Below are 25916 nucleotides of genomic sequence, written 5' to 3' on the forward strand. Positions count from 1 at the left end.
ACTTGTGGTTTCTACACTGAGTCTTGTTAATTAAATGCTTCATACGCATCATTAACAAAACTTTCAGCTTTTTAAAATTAATTTTGGGTTATGCGTTGCTCAAGTTTGTTATTCATTATAGTACACAAAGCACCTCAAACACCTCCTTTATGTGCCTTCCCTAAAGACGCCTAAATCACGGTAGCGTGTAAAAGTAAATACACAAATAGAAATAATTAGCACTTCTATCAGTGTGTGGTTGTACTGCTCATACCTTACTGCAATTAGAAGAAAAAGTCTAAATACAGTGTAATTAGAATCTGCCACACCAACAATATTATAAATAAATAAACATATTATTTTTAATGCTATGTTACTAATGAGATTTGAGACTATTAGTGCGTTAAATACTGAGCCCAATTTTCATGGGTTTTGCACTTCACTTGACTGTAAGAATAAAGCAGGTTTTTGGGGGGTCTATGTTTGCAGAAAATTAGGCCAATTATTTTCAGTTAGCAATAAAATGCTGTTTATGAAAATATTCGTTAGTATTAAGGTCAGCAAAGATCTATTTCTTAATAAAATTTGTAGATTAGGTCTCAATGAACCCAACGAGTTTCCACATATATAAATTACTTATCTCCATGGTTACATGAGCTCATAGACTGATGTTTTATTTAAGGTATATGCATCACAACATTAATCTCCTACTGAACAAAGCAGCAAATCTGTGTCTTTATGACCAAACATATGTTCCCATTGGGTGCTGGCAACAGAATCCATTGCCATACACGAGAAATACCAAACGGTTCAGAGAATCTCACACTGCACAGCAGAGCAGTGGAGACAAAAACTGGCTGTGCACGCACAGAACTGAGTTCCCCAAAGTTCTCTCTTAAAGTTTTGTTTCTGGAGCTGCAGGAACGCAGCATATCACAGGAAACAGCTGCCTCCAATGGCACTGAAAATCACTCTCAATTTCACCCTCTTCCATTGAGCACTTTTCATTGCACACAGCTTATAGCTATGGGAACTTCTCCTTCAGATTAACTGCGTCCCACATTCAGAAAGGTGTCCCTGCTGGAGAAGAGCACTTCAGTAGATGTTTCACACTGAGTATACATTTGCTACATTTCCTACACTAGAACATTCAGGTCTGTGTATGGTTGCGTGGCTTCCCTAACAAAAATTGTGACTTGCCCTTGCTGTGTGGTATCTTGCCATAGAAAACACAGACTCATTCATGTTAGTTTGTTAATGACAAATACTGTGACACTAGTTATTAACCTGGAGCCTATGTGCTTCACCTTTTGTGGTTTCAGAGCTGATGAGATAAAACTATTTCTTAGATGTCCTGGATGAAATAAACATTAGTAAGGCCTAAAAGAATGAAATACCAGCAGCTATCGAAAATCAAAATGCCTCCCAGTGGGAGTTAAATGTCAGCTTCTTGATGGTAATGAGGTAACTACCAGAACCTCCAAAAACACCTTGGGCAGGTCTGTAAATGCTCTCACAATCCCATTGTCATCCCTAGGCTTCCTGATTACCCTCATTGCCCCACATAAGTACTTGAAAACAAATTCTGAGCATTTATTTGTGAAATAAAGGATTTTTATTTGACTTTTAGCTAATTTTCCCCCATCAGTTTAATATTAATTAAAGTCTGTTGAGCCATATGGTGACTCTTCTTTAACAAACATTATGACTTTCATATTTTTCACCATGGTTTTTCCCATTTTTGCCATAACAAACAACAAAGCTTAGAGAGCTCACAGCACACAGATATCACTGGTTCAAGTCTTATTGCAGGCACACAAACTGCTATTAAAGGAACACAACAGAAAAAATGCTTTTCACAGAAACAAATGTTTTTAAAGCATTTTATGCAAGCAAACCCTGCGTAATTAAACATGCCCTATAACAAAACAGACCTTTACGCAGAGCAGAGTCACAAACAGCATGGATGCTGGCATTCACCATTTTCAAAGCTGCAAAGCCCTTATATTACACACCAGAACTGCAAACTAATATTTTCTGCCCCACATCCTGTGGCACATTTTTGATATTTTTATTTATAACTAAGCATTAATTATTATGCATCAGTTTCAGATTAGGAAGAGACAGAGAGAAAAACATGCTTAAGCTTAAGCTTCCTCTGGTGAATATAGCTGGAGCAACAGCAGTTTACAACTGGGGAAGCACGGTGCAACATGTACGTGATTTGCACTGAAGGATATTTAAAGAACAGCTCTTGGAGCAGAAACTGCTGCCATTCAACCAGTGATGCACACCCCCCCCCACTGCTTCCCCACTGCTCTGACTGCTGCTGTGTAACCTATTCCTCTTACTGTCTGGTGCCAAGTGACTTGAGTTCCCTGCTGAAAAGAAAGCCAGAAGCTGGATCCACCTGACATTCCTGGGTCCACCTGATCCTGAAAAATGCAGCATCAGTATGCCACTGTATCAACAAATGGAGCAACCAGTGCAGCCACTTCTGCTGAATAAAGAAAAAAAACCTACTTCAAAACACACTATGCTACAAAACCTCACATCTAGCACTGGGTCTTGCCAAATTTTACCAGTGTTTGCCTGGGAGGAAGGATGGAAGGGGGGCAGGAAGGAAAGGAGAAAGGAGGGAAGGAAGAAATCTTCAAAGAAAGCTTGTGAACCAGCTCAATGAGAGCAAAAAGAGTGCAGACACACGACGACTAGAGGCTTGAGAGCCTAACGCCTCTCTGTTTAACAAACAGCAGAGACACCAAGGCTCCAAGTTTATATAGAAGCAGCTAATTTTCATCTACACTTATCTTCTACACTGAGCACAGGGACTTCTCTTTGTAAAATCTATATTCTATATTTTATACCTTAAGTCAAACCACAATAATTCACATCCAATCTTGCCACTGATATGCAGTCAATTTCTGTATTACAAAGTAGCATTTCACAGTAAAATACATCTAATGCATACAGACAATCCCCAGAAACATATTTTAAGCGCATTTGCTCTTAATTGAGGTTTTCAAAGTAGCTTAAGGGATTTAGGTAGAAAAATATTCATTTTGCATTTCTTTTTTATCATCAACACATGAATAAACTCTCAGGCTGCATGAAAACCTTGGCAAGCTGGATGCACATTCATTGGATGTAAGACAACTGCCTCCTTTGCTATATGAAGGATAAAATGATAAGGTTAAGCAAAAGAAAAGGCTAGATTTTGCTGGTGCCATTCCTGATGACTTTACAAATCCCACCCCTTCCACACACCTTTCCCCCTCTCCCCTCCCCCCTTTTTTAGTTAAATATGAACATTTCAGTAAAACTGTGACTATACAGATGTGACAGCTCCAGGAATGAGAAACCTACTTTACACTGCTCTAATAGCAGAAGATGCTTGGGGTTAGTTTGCTGTGGTCACTCCGACGCAACATAAAAGTTCTGGGGAGTTTATCAGCAAAACTAGAGAGCTCAGAGCCGAAAAATCACAGCATCCAGCAAATGTCAGGCACTGAATGCTTATTGTGCTACTGAATACAGGTACGTCTACACCTACATTTTTTATCACATTGGAAGTTAAAGGTCTGAGGAAAGGGAAAGGGAAAAAAAGCTCGATCCAAGGCAAGGTGAGCAGCAGCTTCAGGACGCCGCAGGCCCGATGTGCCAGTTTACATACAAGGTCACCGCGCTGCTCCGGGACACCCAACTCTCCCCGCACCGCAGCAGCAGCTGCACGGGGGAGCGGGGCGGCCGGGAGGGGCGGGGCGCTCCGACTTTTGGTGGTGCTGTCACGCTTACGTTTTGACACGTACACGTATATTTCATTTCAATTTTTAAAAAAAATTTAATATTATTATTTTAAGCGTTATCGCTACTCTTTATATTCCTTGCTGCAGCGGAAGCCCGCAGGCCCCAGCGGGGCTGCAGCTCCCCGGGACCCGCTTCGCTCCGCGGGCTCCGCGCGTCCCCCGGAAGCCGCGCGCTCCCTCTGCGGCCGGAGGGAGGCAGGGAAGGAGGGAGGAAGAGTGAGAGGAGGAGAAGAGGAGGAGGGCGGCGGAGGCCGGGGCCGGGCGGGGCGGCGGCAGCATCGGGCCGAGCCCAGGCCCGGCAGCGGGCGGCCCCGCTCCGCCCCGCGGCGCTCCCCGCCCGGCGGCCCCGCAGCCGCCGCCGCCGCGGCCCGGCCCGCCCTGCCCTCCCCCCAGCACCCCGCGAGGAACAGCTCCGTGCAGCTTGCGGCACCGCATTGAAGGGGGAGAGAGGGAGAAGAGAGACGAGAGGGGAGGAAGGAGGGAAGGAAGCAGCCCGCCTGGTCGGGTTACCGAGAGCAATACGGGAGCTTCCAGGACAAACTGAATCTTTCCCAAAAATAGCTCTTCCAGGGTTAGGCTCTTTTTTTCTTTTATTCTTTTTTTTTTTTTTTTTTTTTCCCTTTCAGCCGAGCGCACAGGAGAGGTGCCCCCTCCCAGCGTGCACCCGACCCGCCGGCCTGAGGGGCACCCGCAGCACAGCCGGCAGAATGTACCAGGGCCACATGCAGGTAAGAGGCTGCACGCAGCCGGACAGCAGCAGCAGTGCAGGCGGCTCCGCCGGAACGGGTCCCTGCGAAGTTTCCGCGGGGTGAGCGGGGGGTGTGGAGGGGGATGGCACAGGGCACCGTGCAACAAGTGAGACGGGGCCGAGCGAGGGGGACAGCGCGCCTGGGGGCAGCTCTGCTCAAAGGGGGAGGGCGGCAAAGGGGCGCGCTCAACTTTCTAACTAGATGAAGTTGTGTATTTATTGATGTATAGTGCCTGCTTGTTCACACAGATTCGAGGGAGCATTCCAGGGCAAACGCTGCTATGGCACGCTTTAAGTGACACATGGCTCTTGCCATCTTCTTGATGCATCTCTTCCTGTATGTCAAGTGAAGGACAAACAATAAGGGAAAAGACAGAGCACTTGCTTTGCAAAATCTGCAAAGATTTCATGTCACACTGAAGCTGTTGATTTGCACAATGTGTTGTGTTAAAAGGTGATGGATTTCTATTTCCTCCTTCCCAACGTGGGATGAGGATTGATTTTGCTAAGCCCTGGAATGACTTTGTAGAGTGAATTTCAAACACATGTCTAAGTGACTTCAACATTTGAGGCAGAAATCTTGCCTCCTGCTGCTATTGATCCACAGTGCCATAGCAGACAATGCCTCTCCCAAATAAAAACACACGGGTGCCTTGGACGTGATGACTTTAACCTTGGCTCCTGCTCTCCTTCACATGGCTCTTCCCTGGAAAGCCAAAGCTATTTTGAAGGAGAAGGACATGCCAAAGCAGAGCAAAGGTTTACACAGCTCTCCCAAATTTCTTTCTTTGCTTTCAGACCCAATCTGGGTCTGCACTCACTGTGAGGAATGACAAGATGCTTTTATCATGTACAGTGGCACCGGTGGCGTTTGTTAGTACTGAGGCTGTTTGCAGAGCACTGCCGCTCTGGTAGGTGTGAGCTGCCCCCTTCTCTTTGGTGCAACTGCACAGCATTTAAAACCTGCCAGTGGTCATCAGGAACATTCAAGTCAATGTCAAACACAGGAGTGTGGACATAATATGTGTTAAACGAGGATTTGATTCAGCACTCTGACCCAAATGATACCAGTTACTCTTTCATGTTGGTGCTGCCTGATTTCAACAATGATAAATAACGTGTCACAAAGGAGCTTGCCATAGAAGAGCAAATATGTTTTAACAGGAGATGCAATCAATATACATTTTGCTATTTATGATAATAAGATTAAAGCATGCATTGTTTTATGGTAACACAAAAACAATCCTGTTGCAGAAGTTAATGAATTGGATACTGACAAATAAGTATTTATACCCAGAAGAAAGCAGTTCTTTGCTATGGCCAATACACCACAAGGTTTCAACATACAACACTTTTTAAAAGGAAGTGTAGTGGAACACTGAGGTCCCTGGCAACCTTGTAAGCTGTCTCCATCATTAAAAGGCCAAATCAAATTTGCAATTAAAAAACAAACAAACAAAAAACAACAGCTCAAAACACCCTTTCATTTTTGTTTTCTTTCAAAATACATTCATAGCTCAAATGTAACCCAATCCTATCCAAATTCACTTTACAACTTAGCTGATTTAAAATGCTATTCAGATCCACTGCACTTGTCTGCTAAAAAAATAGGAACTCAGCTGAGCACATAAGCCAAGGTTTTTAATATATTTCTGCCCTAACAGGAAACATCAATCTTCTTCAAAAACCACCTAAAAAAAGCTTAAAGCATTAGGAAAAATGTTTGTGTTTACTATATCCTTAATTAGAGCCTTTAAGTGAGTCACAGAAAAGACAATAAAGAGCTAATTAAATTGCAGTGAAATTATCTACTGTAACATTTATTAAACCTCATTAGAACGCAAACTGCCAGTTACCTACAAGCACAGTACCCAACCATTGCTAACCAAAACACAGACACGTCCCAGGCATGACAGGTCCCTTCTGAACACCTTCCAAAACTTTTTGTAAGACCTTTACTAATGTAAGGAAAACTATTTGCAATTACCTGTCAATGTAAAATGAATGCGAACTATAAAACCATTCAGATTTGAGTGGATTAAGTTAGGCACCTAAGTCAATAATACCTGAACTCGTTAATAACAATAATCTGGGTTATCAAGGCTCTGAGCACTCACAGCTTCCGCTGCTTTTGAATGAAATCCTAACTGAGCACCTAAGCATCAAGTGTTACGTATCCTGTTGAAAAGCATGCAGATACATAAAGGTTGACCCCACACACTTTAAGGCGAAAGTTCTTCTGAATGTACAGTGATCAAATTTAGGATCTGATTTAGAATGCCAGCTGTCATTTCCTTTATTCCTTGTGTTTTGGTCTCAGAAGTAAGGTCTGCAGAAATTACTCCTCAATATAATTAGTTAAAAACTTTACAAAGCCAATATTTTATCAATGACCAGCTGTAACTCAGCTAATTCTTCCAGGTCTTCTAAAAACTGAAAACATTATCAACTATCACAACATAATGAACATAATTTCCTCAGACTGCAAACCTGCCTCAAACAGGCATCAAGCATTGTGAGCTTCAGTGGAGCATTTCTGAGTTCAGTGAATTCTGCAGGTGTAGGTGAAATATACTTTGTGTACTGCTGAAGTCACCTGAAATGAAGACATTTGAAGCACTATACTGCATCAGGCCATAGTAAGTGCATCTCTTCTTAAATTTTAGTTTGCAGTACGTTGTTTTTTCTCAGTCTCAGGAAGATACTTGGCTTATCCTGAGGACCTAGGCTTACATTTCCCACTTATAAGTCAATCTTCACAATACAGAAACACTATTTCTAAGCTAAAATCCCAGACAGAGGGGAAAAAAAAACAAAAACAACAGAATAAGGCAATAACCTCACAAGAAGGTGTTACTGGCTCAGCCACTGACTCGATATTCCCCGGTACCGTTCTTAAGGGTTGGTTTCTGATTCCTTCTGCACTGCATGCTTTCACATAAAAGACCAGGAGAAAAGCAACGGCCTTCCACAGAGGCAAGAAACAGAAACAGGATGCAAGGAAGAACACTGCCATGGGAGCTCCCTCACAGCTATTACTCTATCACAACCATTTCATTTTGGTGTACTGTTTACCAGCCTGTTTGTTTCATGTGGCTGAAGCTTGAGCCTTCATGGCAAGGCTTTTGCATGATAAGAACCTGAGATTAGCTGTGCATACCTCCAGTTACATAAGCAGCCCTACTGAATTCCAGGAAAGTCAGATGTTGACAGGACAAAGGCTGATGGCTACAGGGTAATACCTAAGTTACACTTCAGGTAACACCTCAGCAGTTCTAGGGGCCCTCCTGCCTTTTTTGGGATTACAGAGATACGTGACTCCAAATCTGAACTGCACAGGTGAAGGAGAGAGTATTTCTTTACTAGGGCACGTTTACCATCTTCTTCAAGGGAACAATAGCAGGCCAGATGGAAGCAGAACATGAGCTGAGTTCATCCCACAGTCACTGCTCTAAAATGTCTATCATTTTAACAACCAACAATAATACATTTAAAATTTTTCACAGTGTATTTTATACTTGGTATCAATCCCTCCCATTGACTTTTATGATAGCTCTACAAATGGATGGAAAGTAAATGACAATCATAGAATTGGATTTTCAGCAGCTTTCAGCTTCTTAGGAAATACAGAAGAAATGCTTTCAAACCTCTTTGCCTTGATGCTGTACACAGTCAGCTTTCTCCAGCACAAATGCTTGAACAGAAGAGGTGCTTTGCCAAATGCTGGCATGGGATTTTATGTGTTATGTTTGGAAATGGCTTTATTTAGATAAAGCAGAAATCTTGACCACACATGGCTATCAGAGTGAGTTCCTTTGGCACGTTTTTGCAAGAACAGACTCAAAGTGATGATGTGTTGGCCAAGTTCCAGATCAGACAGTTAGTCTCCTCAACTTTTAATTGAATATGCAATCAACTTCATGCCCATAATTGTTGGGTTGCGTTCTGCACTGTTAAAGATACTTAATGTTCTACCATTGGCATTTCACATTTAGATGAAGCCAACCATAATGATCACTCACATTTCTGTAAAATCTCATTATTTAAGCCCAAACATGCAGGACTGCAGTAGGTCTATGAAAAAATCACCATGTATGCATGACAATTCTTGCATAATTAAACTTCAGGGGCTCAACGCGTTTTATTGCACACAAAAAGTGTTGATAAATATTTTAGAAGTTATAAAATACATTTTTGCTCTGATTTCCCAACACTTAAGACACAGTTTCCTCACTGGGAAAAGTGGAGCAGAATGTCACAGAATTAGTTGCTGATGCAAGTCCCATCTTTGCTTATTTGGTACCTATTAAAAATACTGTAACAGCATTGGTTGCACTACTTAAAATAAGTAAAACTCAAGCTATTCATCAATTATGGTTACAAAAATGGAATTGCTCAGCTATGCACTTTGTACATGAATAAAGCAGCCCATAAAAATATGCACAATGTAGAATTGAATTCAATGCTAAATTGAATCTTTGTTCAGCTGTTAAGATCAACAGAAACTTAATGACTTTAAGCTACAAAATTCTACAAGTCTGAGCATGAGCTGGAATGCCAACTGATCCCTAGCGATGTGGATGAATCATAACTCCCAGCCTTACTGAAACTCCATTATGATAAACTGATGATTTTTCATTATTCAAACGTTTTCTAAAAGTACTTACAATACTATGGCAGTGTTTATGGTGGCAGGTTTTCCGTTTTGTTTTGATATTTTCCAATTACTCACTAGTAGCTTTTCAGTTTTTGAAGAGTGGATTATAAACTGCTTATAAATGAAGCAAGCTAAAAATAATGAGTTAGTTTTCATTGAAAGATATTCATACAAAGAGAGTAGGTGATAAACTGCTTTTGGCTAAGAGGCATACCGAAATTATACGAATGCAGAGTATTTGCAGTGCTGGTATGGAAAAGCATTCCTTGAAGCTGCTAGGCAGTCTTACAAGAACCCAGTAGAAAAGCTTACAAAAGGCACATAAGCTCATGGAATTCAGTGTATTTTTGCTGGAAGGGAATTAAGAGGGACTCTTGGAATCAAGAGAAATCCTAAATTGTAAGGGACCCACAAGGATCATTGAGTCCATCTCCTGGTTCCACACAGGACCACCCAAAATCCAAACCCCGTATCTGAGAGCATGTGTCCAGTCACTCCCTGAGCTCCATCAGGCTCAGTGCTGTGACCACATATGTGGGAAGCTTGTTCCACACCCACCATGCTCTCATCAAGAACCTTTTCCCAATGCTCAGCCTGACCCTCCTCTGACACAGCTCCAAGCTGTTCCTTTGAACCTTGCATATTTATCTAAATGATATTCTATTTCAAATATGTAGCTTTCACAAAAGAGGCACTGTTTGCTTTTCTAAAATCCACATTATTCATTTATTTATTTTACAATCTACCACTATTTTCACAATTCATAATAGCATGATGCAGAGGGTAGCTCTTTAGACTTACAGAAGCCCAGATTTTATCTCTGCTTCCAAGATCTACCTTTGCTGAGACACCCTCCATATATCCATTACTGAGCATGTGTGTTAGGCTTGAATAGTGATTATCATTTATTTATTTACTTATTTTAAACCATGATTTTAAATATTCTAAAATGCACTGGCAGAACTATTATAGCCAAGGTTTGATCAGCAGTAGAAAAACACTCCGCTGCATGGAGACTTACACTGATTTTACTGGAAGAGTTCAGGCAAAATTACTCAAACACTTTAAATTTTTACAATGAAGCTTTAGGTTTCTAAAAACTAAACCACAATCCATTAATGCAGTTTCAATGTATATGCATAGATATTTTTATCTACATTGATATCAACAATTCATAAATCAATGCTGACTGCTGTTAGGCAACGGAAAATCAGCCTGCCCAAGGTTTGTGTTAGCATGTGTCTTAGTAAATATATTTGCTTTGCATACACTGTCTATTTCAGAGAGTCTATTTTGATTACTTTGCCCTATAATTATTTGAAAGCATAAGCTTACACATATTTGAAGGCTAATTAGTTTAATGGGCTCCACTGTTAATAGAGCAAGTAGAGAAAGGCAAGCCAGCAGCCTGAGAATGGAAGCATGTAGATACTGTGCAAGGGAAGAAGGCAAAAAGTTTGACTAGAAGCACACAAGTTAGATCAGAGTGAAATACCCAAATGGGACAAGGTGCATGAAAGCGTGGGAAAGACAAGGGAACTGCATACAGAAACTTACAGTACACTTTAGGAAATGCTGATTCAAATATTCATCATCCGAAAACAATTTGTATTTTTAAAAATATTTAGTTTCTAAGCAAGCTGAGCCTGCAGAAACCTTAAAGTAAAGTTTTCATGTTTAAAGCAGTTCTGCCTGAAGACACCTGACTACTATTATTAGCTACCATTTTTGCAATGGTTAGAAATAAAAATGGTGAAAATACTGGAATATTGTTTAGAATGAAGCTGACAAGTTTGTTTTTCTTACATATCCAGCACAGGAACTATCTCCTAGTTGTCTGCACCATGAAGTTTGCACAATCTATTTCAGAAATAGCTGATACTACAAAACACACAGAAGCAGTTGTCTTCCAAATCAGGTGTCATAACATGTAAACTAGGAGGTGACTTTCTGTAGTTATGCATTTTCATCAATGTCCAATATCATTACTAATAAAATGCCTAAGGACCATAAAGATTGTATTCAGCAAATTCTTCTAGCAGCTTAAAATGATTACAAGCAGTGTAATATCCCATTGCTTTCTTCTCAGGCTTTTGAAACTCTGCGTCACTGGTACATGAGTTTTACTTCCAATGTTTGGTTTTCTTTGTATGCGTAATAAGAAGCAAAGAAAAAATTTGCAATATTAAGATTTGACACATATTATACTGGATGGGAAAAAAAAAGAAGCCCCTGAATATGATTTTTCAAAAGATTCTACACTGAGTCAACATCTCAGTATTACCTCAGTTCCTCCCTAACAGATTTGATTAAACTTCTGTTGGGTCGGCATAACTGACTTGACAACTTCTTGTAATCATAACTGGGTTTCTAGGTAAAGGAAACTTGACTGACTGATTTCCATGGTCTTTGCATTTGCTATGGCGCATCAAAATAAATTATTAGTGAAGCTGGAGAAAATGAGAAATAGTGGAGAAAACACACATAAGGCAAGAAACCGTTCATGGGGAAATAAGAAATATAGTGCTAAAATCAGACTGAAGAAAGTTTATTAACAAGGTTCTTTGTGGATGAGTTTTAGAACTGATGTCTTATAAGCTCATCCATTAACATACTAAAAACAGAAAAATCTTGACTACATTTGTTGATTACTGGAAACATCATCAGTAGTGGTGAGCATCAGGTCACTATGCAGAAGGAAATGTAAACTTCAAGTTGGAACAACAGAAACACAGTGAAATTTAACAGCATGATATGCATCGATAACAAACAAACTAAAAATCTACTCTAAGCTGTAAAATACCATTTGGAAAATATTAGAACATACTTGCACATACAGGAAGACTATAAGCCATCAATATACCCATAAGAAAGCAGGTGCACTTCTGGTTTCAGAAGAGTTTTTCTAGAAGAGTCAGGAAAAAGTCAGTGCCAACTTACAATGCCACTAGCAAATTTTAAACTGAGTAAAGCTCTGGCTGAGAAGAGAGGCAGGGAAACATGTCCAAAGTAGAATGATCAAGGTGAAGGGTGTCTTGTGAGAAGACACCATAAGATTTTGGCTTATTTTGTTGAGCAAAACGATGGCTCAGCAGGAGCATAATCACAGCATGTAAATGCATCAGGGAGATAAACACCAGACACAGAAAACCTAAATTAGCTAAGGACAAAACTGGCAGAAGAACAAATGGATATTAACCGCCTGTGAATAAATTTAGGTTGGAAATTAGAAGAAGGTTTCTGATCATTAGACCAATCAAGATTTCCAATAGCCTTCCAACTGGAATAGCAGAGGCAGAAGACCTAATTACTTTAAAGATCAAACAATCAATTTGTGAAAGACTTTTTATGACATGCTGCCTATGACAGCAGAAGACAAACTCAATAACCCAACAATATTCTCCTTGTTTTCTGAAAGTTCTCTAACTTCAGCAGAAACAGACCCTGATTCTTGGGTGTGGAGGAGAAGCCTCATTCCACACAAGTCATCAAGTCATCATCCTGAAGTCAGGAGTCAAGAGTTTTAAGAGAGGAGTTTATTGAACATGAAGTTTAGTGAGTCAGGAACTCTCTGAGATAGTAGAACAAATTGGCTTGTACCACTGTGTCCCAGTCTAATCCCAGTTACATCTGACTAATCAATTGTAACACAATCCATTCAATACATTACTTCATAAATGTTGTATGCTCAAAGTCTGTAATAAAAGATGATAATAGAATTACTATTAACAGGATAACACTGCAAGGCCAATGTTGATTTGCTTCACAGAGGCACATTAGCAGGTGATAACAACCTTCAGGAATAAGAGAACATTGCTTGCTTTGGTCAGAAAGTCTTGTACTGATAAATTTTCAAAGCAGCTTTTCAAGGTACAGCATTGTCAAAATGTATGAAGTGAACACAGCAGATCCAGTATGACTAATTCTGAGAGAAGGACAAGAAGCCACTCAGAGCAAAAGGCTTCCGGAGTAGTTAGCAGGTGTTTCACTGTAGCAGAGTCAAACAAAAAAGCCATGAGAGCCTGCCAACCAGGTAGGAAAGCTGCCACTATTAGAGCACTTCCACAGAAGAAGGAAGGTGGCTAAGGTGTCTGAAATACCACTTTGTTACCAACTGCTTTAACTGTCTACAGAAAGAGAACAGCAGCTTCATAACCAGTACAAATACCAGTCTGACCCCTTAGGCAGAGAAGGGAGGATACACACATTCACTTCACCCTGTTTCCTAAGCTATGCGAGGAGCCAGTCCCAATAAAGCCTACTGCTAAGTGCCATAGCTTTCAGTTTAAATAGTTCTCAGTTTGAAATAAACTTCTTCATGATTAGACTATGTGGGCTGTAGGCTATTGCTTGTAAAATCCCAGACCAGCTCTCTGGGGATCACCAACCACTCAGAAAAGTTAAGAAGGAAAGATACTCGGATCTCAATTCCCTTGTTTAGGATTCTTACACATGAGGAGGAAGGAGTCCTATTTTCCCCATATACCACAATACATTTAGAGCTATTACCACTAATGATCATGCTAAAAAATTGCCTGTAGCAGATCTTAGAAATTTAAACAGAATAAAATCACACAGAGATCTTAAGATGAAAGGAACAGATCGGTGCCAGTCACTGAGCTACACCCCTCAGACATCTACAGAGACCCGTTTAGTTTAAGGGACGACACAGATGTAATTAGAAGGGAACCTGATGTGAGATACTAAAAGTATCAACTAAATAATATATACCATGGATTAATAGTGAGAAGCTATTTGGCAATAGAAGAAAGAATCCTTTTTCATCAAATGCTGAAATATAAAAAATGATAAAAACATCCAGAAACCATTAAACCCAATCATTTTCAGATAAAGTTGCATAGATTTTTAGGAAAAAGAGAAAGAACAGAGGGCACTACTGGCTAGGTATTTGTTAATTTTTCATGTGAATTTATTGCATATGTAAGTGATTGAATTAGTAGCACTGACAGGAACCCAGGCACAGTAAAAGCTTCCTGATCCTGACACAGCACTGCTCAAGCCGTACAGTCCTCACCATTAGCAATACGCTTCTGAAGCCCTGAGCCTTTCTCTCAAGCAGAGGCTGCAGAGCACACAGGAGCTGGACTGAGCAAGGTATTGTTTCTGCAATGTGAATTTGCAGACATCCGTAACAAAGTCTAGGATGAGACCACTACCTTTTTTAGATTAATGACCTCGTTTGGACTCTGATGTCAGGCTCCAGGGAAGAAAGGCCAGTGCAAGCCAGTATCATGCTACCAAGATATTGCAAGGTAAGTTTTGGGGGAAAATGTTAAAAGGATTTTCTATTTTTTGATAGAGACTAAATGCAGACAGGCAGCTTGCATAAAATATATAACATGCAGAAAACAGATTGATTTCCAACCTTTGAGAAAGAAGAACAGTTCCAGACTTTCAGAGGCTGGAAATCCTTGAGTGAAATCCCAATCTTCTGGTCATCACTGAGAGAGATTGCTTCAGAACAGCGAGGCTTTGAGAGCAAAGTAGGGAAATGAAAACTGCGTATCTACTAATTCAAGCATGCAAGTCTACTGCCAGATATAACCGTCTAAAAGGAACACAGGTATCACAGATGCTATGAAGTCCTTAGGGAGGCTCAAGATCTTTTGGGAACCCTTCCTTCCCTCCCTGCAATGTATTTCTCTCTTAACCACATCTGTGCTTGGTTCTACATAAAGAATTCATACAGGCAGACAATAAGAGTCAGGGAGTGGTGCAAACAAAACTGCACAAAATGTCAGGGAAGCGGAATGTTATGTGAATTTGGTATGAAAATCTCATAGCCCAGAATAGATACAAATATTTTAAAAATGCATTTCAGATGTATTATGAATGTGCAGAGGGGCTTCCACAGCAAAACATTTCATGGCTGTCTTATAAACTTCATTTCTGTCGAGTCAGATTCTGAGAGCTTGTAAGAATGAAATATGACCTTTTTCTAAGAGTAATACAGCTGGAGATAATGGTGCTACTAATGGAGCAGGATTTTCTTTGGAGTAAGTGTGCCATTAAGCAGCCCTCAGTCACCATTTCCTGTTTATTTCTTATGGTTTCTTCTCTAGAACAAACACACTTGCTTCAATCTAAACTTTTGCTTGTTACACCACTCATCCCCACAAATTCTTTCACTTGGAAAGAGATGTAGAGGGGCAAAAGAACCACTGTTTTCTGATTAACAGTGCTTCATTTAACGTGTTCTTGATAAGTTGAGACAGTCTCTTCTTAGATTTCATCTAGATATTATTTATAATTCATTTGAACAATTTTATTCTCTTAGTACAGATACTTCAATATTTTCATTTTTATTGAAAGTTATTGTACTGCTTTAAGCAAGGTATTTTGGTTTGCTGAGTTTCCACATGGTGTTTCCCAAGGGGGACAGAACCAAACACAAAAAAAGCCCAGAATAAATTCTGATCCAATTTAACAACTACTGCAAGAGAAATAAGGAAAAAAAATCAGTCTTGTGGTAGCATAAAATAATGATGTTTTAAAACTAGTTAAGTTTTCACTGGAAGACAAACGTTCTGTGAGCAACTACAGACAAAAGTAGGCAGAAGCTCTCACTGAATGATGAGCCTTGAGCCAATGATACATTTATGAATGGGAATTAAGCTACAAATTAAAAATAGAAATATGCCAAGGTGCACAATTAATAGTAAAACTAATCCATGTAAAGATTTTAAGACCAGATGGATCAACTTTTCTTCTTCTTTTTGACCTGTAACATGATACTGGCTGATGAACTTTACCAACTTACTCAATCTTCAAGATAACACTTTGAATAAGAGCATACACTCAAAAAGCATCTAGTTTAATGTTAAAGACTTAAAGTGATGAGAAATCTCTATCTTCTTGTTCCCAGCAGAGTATTTCAGTTCACTTACAGTGGACAAAATTGGCAGCTGGAATAGCTGGAGGAACAACCCTCCAGGTAGCAGCATTCTTGCTATATATGGCACAAAATGATCTTACAGTGTAAAAGTTTCCATTGCCTTTGGATGAACCAGAATTTCACCTCTGGTCTTGTTGAAGAAAATTATTACAAGCTTTTAAAAAAGGATAGGTCAAGAAACAGAAGGCTGTTTTGCTGAATGAACTTAAAATCAATTTGCTTATTCACCAGATGAAAAAAGAAAGGTAGGAATCATTTCTGCCCAGACTCAGAATGGAGGGGAAAAAAAATAAGAGTCCAAACTTGTCATTAAAGGAAATAGGTTAGCATAAGTCCCAATTTGGGAAGAAAGTTTAACTATAGTTAAAGAATACTAAGCAGACTATAGTTGGAGACAGTCCTTTCATTGAAGGAATTCTAAAAGTCAAAACTAAAGGGAAGCTGAAAAGAAAAAATGGTATTGTTTCTCATTGGACTTGATGATAGTTTATTTTATTTACAGGAACTACTCAATACTGTTAATTCAAAGCTAAATACATGTATCATATTTTTAATGCTGGATTAGGATTGAAGACAAGTAGAAGTCAACAGATCTCACTATAGGGACTAAGTAGCTGAATCAACTTGTTTATGAAACAAAGCCTACTTTTTCATTTAGCACAGTCTCAGTAGACCTGAGGTAGGGCAATTAATCTCTACCTGGATGCTGTCAGATTTACTTAGCTAAAAGAGCTCCTTACCTTGAATTTCTAACATTATGATGAAATTATTTTTCTCTCTCTAGTACTTCATTTATCCAGTAGCAAAGAAGTTGATGCTTCATAATTCACTGACAAGATAATGTTCCTGTACCTTTCCCTTGCAGTTTTATTAACTCAAAACAAAGCTTTAAAATAAGCCTTAATCAAGACATATCACATTACTGTGCTGTGTTTGTACAAATCTGCACATCCTCAGCTGGAAGCATCAACAAGGAAAACCTGGCCAGCAATGCCCAGTTTGTGGAGCTGGATCTGTGTCTGGGACTTTGTCTTACCCTGTGGTCATTGAAAGTTGGCGACTCCATCTGTAGGTTATGGCAAGCAGTTCCGTGGCAGTGCCAAGATGTTGTTAGGTGGAAAGCCATGGGAAAGGCATCTCTTTCTTTTCATAGTTTACTTTATGGGGTTAAATTACACTAAAACTGTTAGAAGTAGTTACTAAAAGAATAATAATTAAAAGCTCTATCAATAACTACAGCATGCTAGGAATCTTGTTTAACTAAGGCCTATCTCATGAATATCATATATCAGTATTACTTAGATTACGTTTTGGCAGTTCAACAGATCGAGTTGAAATATTCGAGTTGAAAGATACTGAAGAGTTTCCCCAGTAACTAAATGTGATACGTTAATAGCACAGATAGCATCTGAGGTACTTGCAATTCCCCCGTATGTCAGACTTGTTGGATCGTGCCATGCTACCCAATATAACTCAATTAACACTGACTTCATATGTGTTAGCAAGCTGCAGTTGTATTTCAGAAAAAGGAGACCATTTTACTGAGCAATTATACACACTTTTAATTACAGTTAGTCCCCCTTCAGTCCTTCACCTCCCACAAAAAGTAGAATTTAAAGTGTTTTTTGCATGAAGCTATGAGCTGAGGATAATTTGGTACCTAAACTTAACCAATACATTAAGCAGTGGCAATACCATAAAACAACAGACTTCCAATGGCTCCAGGAAAATGGCCTGAACAATTCAACCATGAGACAGAACCTATCGACCCTTGAAATTGCAAATTCTTCATATTTTATTACCTAACACCAACAAAAATACCATGGGCAGGTGCCAAAAAAGACTATGAGTTTTAAAATCATTTAGCAGTAAACTCTGTGCTGCTCTTGCTGGGGGAACTTTCTGGTGCATCAATCTGCACATCAGCGCCCTGTCTATGAGTGGGCAAGGCACAAGAGGCCCAGCAGTTCTGCAGCTTCTTAAAATAAAGCTTTATATACTTTATAATTTCAACAAATTGAAGTACAAGCCTCTTAGATGATTTCCCACCTAATCTAAAATGTGAAATGTATTTAAAAAGAAGAGTTTCTCTGTAAAGCTAGCATTTATGGCCAAAATGAGAGGATAATGGGAGCCTTGGGGAATGTAAAACTATTTGTGTAGGATTATGAGAGACTTTTTTTCAACAAATATGCTTCTGAAGAGATTCCGCTCTGTAGCTCTATTTACTTGAAAGTGCTGATTTGACCATGCAACTTCAATTCTCAAATGGTAGATTGAAGAGTAGACTATGCAAATCAACTACAGTCTGATTCCATGCAAGTTTTAGATCATTTATGTATACAGGAAAAGAATGGATTTCTTATGCAGATAGTTTGTATAGCTGTTACCTCAGGCAGAAAAAATGACGGGTCAGACAGTCATTTGAAAGGTCACAGAAAGAGAACGCAAAGCAATTTCCATTCTGACTTCTTATCAGACTTGTAATGAGAAAATATTTAGTGATACCATGAAAATTGGTAGAACTTTAACCTCTCTGTAATAAGAACAGTCTTGTCCCCAGAAAATCAATAGCTGCATCCTCATTACGACCAGTCACTAAGGCTAAAACTGTAAGTGACTTTTGGCAAAACAAAATTTGGGGGTTTTCTTCTATGCGTATTTATATATATAAAATCACACACACACAAAAATAAAAATAAAGGAGATGTGGCATTAATGCAAAGCTAACAGTAAATACCAGAATACCATCAGCAAAGGAACTCTAAAGATTTGCACTCCATTTTAACCGACTTCAATATTTTCTTCTAACCTGAATATGAACCATAGTGCCATGCTTTATATTTACAGGTGTGCTGTTGGCCCTGTAGGTACCAAAGGTCTTCTGTTAGAATTCCCAGATATTTGAAAAGCACCAGTACTCCCAAGAGTATCACTGCACACATGGTTCACTGTGGCTGTAAATACAGCCTGTTTGCTGAGGTTCTCTATGGCTCAGTTCCTCTCTTTAGAAAAATTATTTAGGGACATTACCCAACCTGCCTTACAGAGATGTAACAAGCAGTTACATTTACTGATACTTACCAAGTGCCTCTAGGTTTTTAGATGAAAACCTCTAGGTTTTTAGACTAAAAGTGAAAGAGTGAAATGAGTCCTGAAATATTGAGAAGCGTTAACTATTACAAAACAGCAGGTTATTATTTTTGAGGCATAGGACAGGAAATCTTGCACCATTAAGAATTCTCCTGTATGTACATAGCATGAAACAAGTTGAGGAAGAACATATATGCATATACTAAGAAGTAATCTGTTTTCCAGCACATCCACAGGGATGTGTGAGTAGACAGCTCAACCTGTTAAGAAGCAGCTCACATCAGCACTTTCTGCTGTATAACCCAGCTACTCCATCTCATTGAGCTTCAGCATCTTTTGCTGGCTGACCGTAGTGAACAAAGAGAGACAGAATGAAAGTTGGGAGAAGACATTAGCTTGAGAAAGCTGTAAAAGGAATCAATCACTTTATCTATTTCTTCTAGATTTGCAGGCACCCACCTGCACAGTACAAAAACCTGCTCATTTTCCATTCATACATGCAAGAAAAATTAATTTGCATGAGACTGTCTTAAAAAATATACATGGGGAGTCTCAATCTAGATTCTGATAAGAAAATCATCATAAAACTTCACCATAGCCAACAGATAGAAAACCTGGATATACAAACATGTGATCACTCCCAAGTTTTTTGGCCACCTTGGATAATAATGAGAAAGATGTGCCCTGTGTATGTTATAAAGACGTGCTTTCAGTGCCTTTAACTTCAGTTTCTACCAGCATCTCCATAATGTGTTTGCAAAAAAAAACCACCTAAATCAACACAACAATTTTCTGTTGTCTATGGGAAGTCTATGGCAGATTGGAAATTAAAGCAGAATTTGCATTCCTAAATTTCAGTATTTAAATTGCCTCCCCAGGTGCCTTTGAAATCAGCAGGCTCCCTCCAAGGGCAGTTATATCACCTTCACAGTTAAGACAAAGTGCTTAACTTAGGTTTACATGAATAGCAATCAGAATCCCACCCAGCAGTGGCACCTTTTTTCTGCATTCAGTTCCTTCCCTCTTGCAAGAGCCAGTGCCTGAAGGAAACATGGCATTTGCAATTCCACTAAGCCCACACCATATGTGTGTGGAGCTGATCTACAGAAAAAAATTCCTCCTCCTGCAGTCCCCCACGAAGCAACAACAATTTGTCTGACAAATTCACGCTTTTAGAGAACAACTGGAACACAGACCAATTTGCAGTCAGCAATTTTAATGAGACAAACAAGTTACATTTCCTACTGCAAATCTTAATACTGACGCCTCCTCCTGAAGCTCCAGAAAAACATAATTGTACCAAAAATCTTTATGAAACTTGTTGTGTCTGCTTTCAGTTTTGCTCACACAATTGAAAACAAACAAATAAATAAAAAATAAAAGACGGACATTGGGAATAATCCTGAGCTGTTTCATTTTGCAAAATCTGTACACTTTTAAAAATAGTACCTCGTGTACTGTTAATAACCTATAAGCAGCTGTCCCAAGCACAAAGTCCAGGTAAGCTAAAAGCTGTTACCTGCAGGTTACGTTCCTGGACACTGGACTGGGATCCTCTGTGCTTTAGTCTGCTGCAATGGTCTTTGCCATGTTTTTGGCTCATGCTAATGGCATTCTTGCAAATAAGTCCCTGACATGATACAGGAGGTTGCAAAGGACACTGAACATTTTCATTGCTGGTCTGGTTGCAGAAGTCTTGGGAGTATGGATGTCAGCCCCCAGAAAAGCAACAGTACTTGGGTGCCTCTAATTGCTTAGTACAGGTGTAAACACAGATACTAAGGAGCCCTCAACTTCTCCCACTGTACAACACTTGGACATTTATGCAATGTCCAAGCAACATGTACCTGAAAAGAATGACTTGCCTCCAAATAATCACTGCTTGCTCCTGCTTCAAACCACTGCTCTCAGCAGAAGCACGTGCTGGTTTTGTAAGCCCTGATTCCAGCAGGATGGCATTTTATGTGAAGAGAGCACCACAACCACCTAGCGTGATCTCTGGGGTAATACAAACCAAGGAATTTGACAGCAATTCCTCATTTAAGTCAAGAGTGTGTGTTCAGAATACATCTGCTGGAAAGCCAAGCAATGTTAAAGACAATAGACAGACAAGCTGCTGCACCCCTTGGTGCGCTCACAGTCAAGCAGGATGCAGCAGTTCACTTCGGATGCACACAGCACATTTTCCGCACTGTTACCTGCTTTGTCTAATTAGTGTTTTTCCTAATTTCATAACCAGCACTAACCATGTGGTAATAATTACTTAGGAAGAAGCTTGTCATAGCAAGGAGAGAGAGAAGGCATTTTGCTTTAAAATCTCCAAATTGGAGATTCGCTAATAGAAATTATATCTTGCACACTATGCAAAAATACACAGAATTATCTGAAAATGAGTAGTCAGCAAAGGGCAGGTAGACTATGCTGATGTCTCTGGGTGATATGTATGTTTTGCTGCCTTCGCTATTCTCAGCACTTTCTTTTGTCAAAAAAAATAAAATAAAAATGATGCTTTCTGAAAAGGCAATCTGATGCTTGTTACAAACTTACAACTGAGAATTTGAGGTATTTTTTCTTCAGACTGGAATTCAGGCAGAGCTTAATCCTTGCACATTCCTTATCTGGGAAGAATCAGTATTATGTAAACATCTGAGATTTAAGACAAATTTTTACAAAAGCATATCTATAATTGACAATAAAAACTGATGATATTTCTCTGTAATTACTTGCATAAATTGTAACAGTAAGCTAAGGACGCCTGTTCTCCTTCCTTGTTTGCATTAGGTCATCCTTTCTGTGATAAAGCACTTTTCAAACATTTTGTAAGGGTCAACCAATTTTAGATGGTTTCCTGGCAAGACTGAATTTCACTTTTCTGTGATAGATAATCCTAACATCAAGCCAGCTTTCTTCTAAAACAAACAAGCAAGCAATCAGCTGTCCAAGGGTCCAATCTAATTTAACATTGCTGGGAGCATCCCTGCTCTCAATGCTACCCTGCCAAGCTTTCTTCCCTACTGATGGAAGGGGCCGAGCTCTTTAGGTGCCAGCAGCATGAAATAATAGAACTCTATAACTACTCCAGCGTGGATTATGACATCAGATCTATCATTGCAAGCCAGAAAATCCATCAAATCGTAACTTTGTTCCCTCAAACACTCATTTATTACACATCATTGAGCGGCTTATTTAATATTTATGAAAACTCATCATGATGTTTTGCTAGACCTAAGAAGCAATAAGGGCAAAAATGACTTATATCCAAGGAGGCTAAACAGAATCCTAAATACATAGAGGAACATTTGTTTCTACTTTGGACATAAGACCAACTTTAGCTTACAGCTCCTTTTCAGAGTCCCAAGGAGTGATACTTTTGAAAGTCTTCATAAACCTGTACTGACACAGAGCTCCTAGAACTAGGAGTAATCTTTGCACAACAGAAAAGAACTGGTGAGGTACTGCAGGGAGCAGTGCCATGCAGCAGCTCAGCATGGGCACAAGCTGCTGGAAACAGTCTGAAACAGGTGGGTGCTGCTATCTCCCTTCAGAACATTTCCATTGATCAAAAGCATACAGAGCAGCTCAGATGTACTTGGGCTGTTCTACAGAAGACAAGACAAAACAAAGGGAAGCCCTTTCCTTTTGTGTTCTGCCCAGTTCCCTTATGAAAGATTTTCTAGATGCAACCAAACACAATCACCTAACTGCAGTTTCTCAATTACAGGTTCCTCTCCAGCACCCTTCACTGGCAGGTTTCTAAATTAGAAGCACAGAACAAACCAAACTGCCTTCCAAATTGGTCTGTGTGGCACAACAATTAAACCCCTCAGATGCTCCACTGCGGCCCCCTGCCACCCAGCCCTTACACTATAGGCTCCGCTCTTAGAAAAGTTACCAACACTGTTATTATTTCAGCTCAAACTATTTATCATGCCAGAAGACTGGATCAGAATCTGTGTTATTTGATCATTTGGTTTTGATCAGAATTCACTTTGGGGGAGGCAAAAGATAAAAGAACGGAAATCCACTTTGATCAGAAGTTATTTTGCATAATCTTGATTACAGGACTTCATCACTATTTGCAAACTACAGCAGTGGTATCTGGCTTACACTTTAACATCCTAATTGATACATAAAATAAGCATAAAAAATAAAATCCCTTTAACTCTTGAAATTCTAGAGGAGTTTGAGATACTGATAATGTTTTACTAACAATTCCTCCCTTAGAATTATTAATTTTATTACTCCTGTCATGCTCTGTTTAATTGGATAATAACTGCAGAGACATTACTGCCTTGTAAATACATACAAGCACCTACCAGTGTTTATACTGAGGACTCCACATGCCTTCCTGATTAAACAGGAACGCAATATTTTGAGTGTGCAGCAAAGGGTGACAAGTTGCTTCATAAGCACTAATCACAATGGAATGAGCAGAACAGAAAGTGAATAAATCCTGATATCTGACCATTGAGGATTAAAAGTTGACCACAAAATAGTACAGTGCTTGCTTTAATAGCATGAGGCCTCCTCCCAACTTCCCCTACTGTCACTAGCCACACTCTTTTTCTTTCTTTCCTTGTGTTTGCTAGATCAATGTAGTATTGAAAAAGAGGGATGAATTATCTGAGTACAAAGATCAATAACTTGAGCTTTCCCCTCCTCATACTGTGCTTATATTTATGCCATGACACAATAGGTTCCCAGGTTATGTGCCTGTCAAGAACAGCACACCTTGTTGCTTCCTAACACAGCAGAACTCACACACAAACAGGAGGTGAAACACTGACCACAGCCTTCAGTCAAGCTGCTTATAGGCTTGAGTTGAGTACAGGCTCAACTTGAAGGCAGTTAAACTCTCCATAAAGGAACCACTGACAATTCATGATGCCATTTTGCATGGCTCTGCTCAATGTCTGTACATAAGTCCTTAATGCAAAATGGGAAAACTTACATTTTCCCCCAATAATTTAGTTGCTCATCTCTCAATATCCTTTCCCAGTGACATCATTCTTAGCAGTTGTCTTCCAGAAATATTGCTGCACAGTTCCATAGTCATCTTCTTAAGGTGTTGCACATGCTTGGGAATTTTCCATAAGAGCAGGTCAATGCATTTTTAGATTCCCTTAACTTTACTTATTGATCTAGGAGGACATGAGGAATAGGCACAAGCGAAGAGAGCTTTATAGAAATGGTATTTTTTATTAGATCAGCTGATACAGCATGAAAAAACAAGCATGTTTTTGAGCATAGGCTGTCTTCTTCAGCAAAATCTAACTCAACACAGGCAATTTCAATTAAATCTTACTATATTGATGGCAATGCTATTAAAAAATGTCTGTGAAACAGGGGAGCTAAATAAAAAGAGATGTAAGGTGAAGGTTTCTTTACCTAATTTGGAAGTCCAACATTCCATGTGAAGCCAAATTAAATGTCTCAATTACAACTATTTCCTAATAGGGGAAAAAGAGCACAGGATTTCTTCTGACCCACTCTTCTTTCAACCATACATACATAGAGATACTATTGCCAGCATTATTCTGCTCTTACTAGACATGTAAAAGAAACAGTGAAATACCATCATTTTTATAGTCTTGTTCCTCTCCCAGAAACGTGGGAGATATCCAAGTACAGATAGTTAGCATGACTGCAACAGCCTGAGAAAGAAAGTGCAGTGAATGAGAGGCTGTCATGTAGCTTCCCTGTATCAAGATCTAATGGCAACAGAGCACCTGAAGAGGAGGGGAGGGAACCAAGCAAGGCCAGGGAGAAATTGCTGAGTAGGGAAAAGGCTGGGGAGCAATAAAGACCAACTTCCTCAGTGCTGAGATGACTAAGAAAAACTTAAAAATTGATGAGACTATAGAAAATACCAGCCTGCAATCCCATTAGCAAATAAAGACCGGCCTCCACAGTGATTCCTGGCAATGCTACCAACAGCTTACTATTAGATTTTTCCACACAGCAATACAAGAACTGCAAAAATAAGCAAACCCTACTTTTTTTTTTTTTTTCTTTTTAAATAAACAGAAGAAAAACAAGTCAGCAGTGTCAGTCAAAATTATCCTAATTAATTTACAGTTAATTAAATGCGAAACTCCTGAAGAACCAGGTGTTTGTTAGATGAACTGCAAACACGTTAAATGCAGCACTAGTTATTGCACCACTGCAATGCTTTTACTCATCTGTATCAAGTACAAGGCTCGGCTTTTTAAATTCTGAGTGTTCCTAAAAGCAGGACACAAAAGCAGCACTTACATGATGAAAGGCTGAAGGCCTTGCAATATCTCTCAAAAGGATCATCCTTAATCACACGAAGCTATGGAAAATACAAAGATGTGGTTGGTAGAAGCCAAGGTCCAACAGAGCATCAAAGCTGACGTTTCTTGAACAGCACGGGAGGAATGTAGAGAAAATGAGAATCAGACTGTTCTATTTTCTTCCCAGGTTTCAGCTTCCAATGTTCACTAATAGAAAATATTTCTATTCAGTATTCATTAAGCAGAAAATGAATGGGGAGAAATGGACTAGCTGATTTTATTCCTATCTCTGGTATTAGTTTGCAAAATCCACAGGCAAGTTATTCATCATCTTGTAATAAGGCACTGCCCTAAAACACAGAAGAAGAAGGCAGCGTATTTCACGTGCCTCTAGAGGCTACTAAGGAAAGAATATCAATATTGCCTCTGGACTCTATGAAAGAGACTCACTGAGCTCAAA

The 25916-nt window shown here is 39.5% G+C and overlaps 1 protein-coding gene across 4 annotated transcripts in view; it reads left to right on the forward strand.

Moving 5' to 3' along the window:
• The first annotated feature begins 4146 nt into the window (after nt 1-4146).
• Nucleotides 4147-25916, forward strand: part of PEX5L (peroxisomal biogenesis factor 5 like) — an 88949-nt gene continuing 67179 nt past the window's right edge. For 3 of the 4 annotated variants that reach the window (XM_015871884.2, XM_015871885.2, XM_015871886.2), the window contains exon 1: nt 4147-4513. In XM_015871884.2, the coding sequence (XP_015727370.1) occupies nt 4493-4513 (21 nt within the window). In that variant the 5' untranslated portion in view covers nt 4147-4492. The remainder of the gene's footprint in view (nt 4514-25916) is intronic. The other variant, XM_015871887.2, reaches the window with a different exon arrangement.

Source organism: Coturnix japonica, chromosome 9 (genome assembly GCF_001577835.2).
Source record: "Coturnix japonica isolate 7356 chromosome 9, Coturnix japonica 2.1, whole genome shotgun sequence".
NCBI classification, from domain to species: Eukaryota; Metazoa; Chordata; class Aves; order Galliformes; family Phasianidae; genus Coturnix; species Coturnix japonica.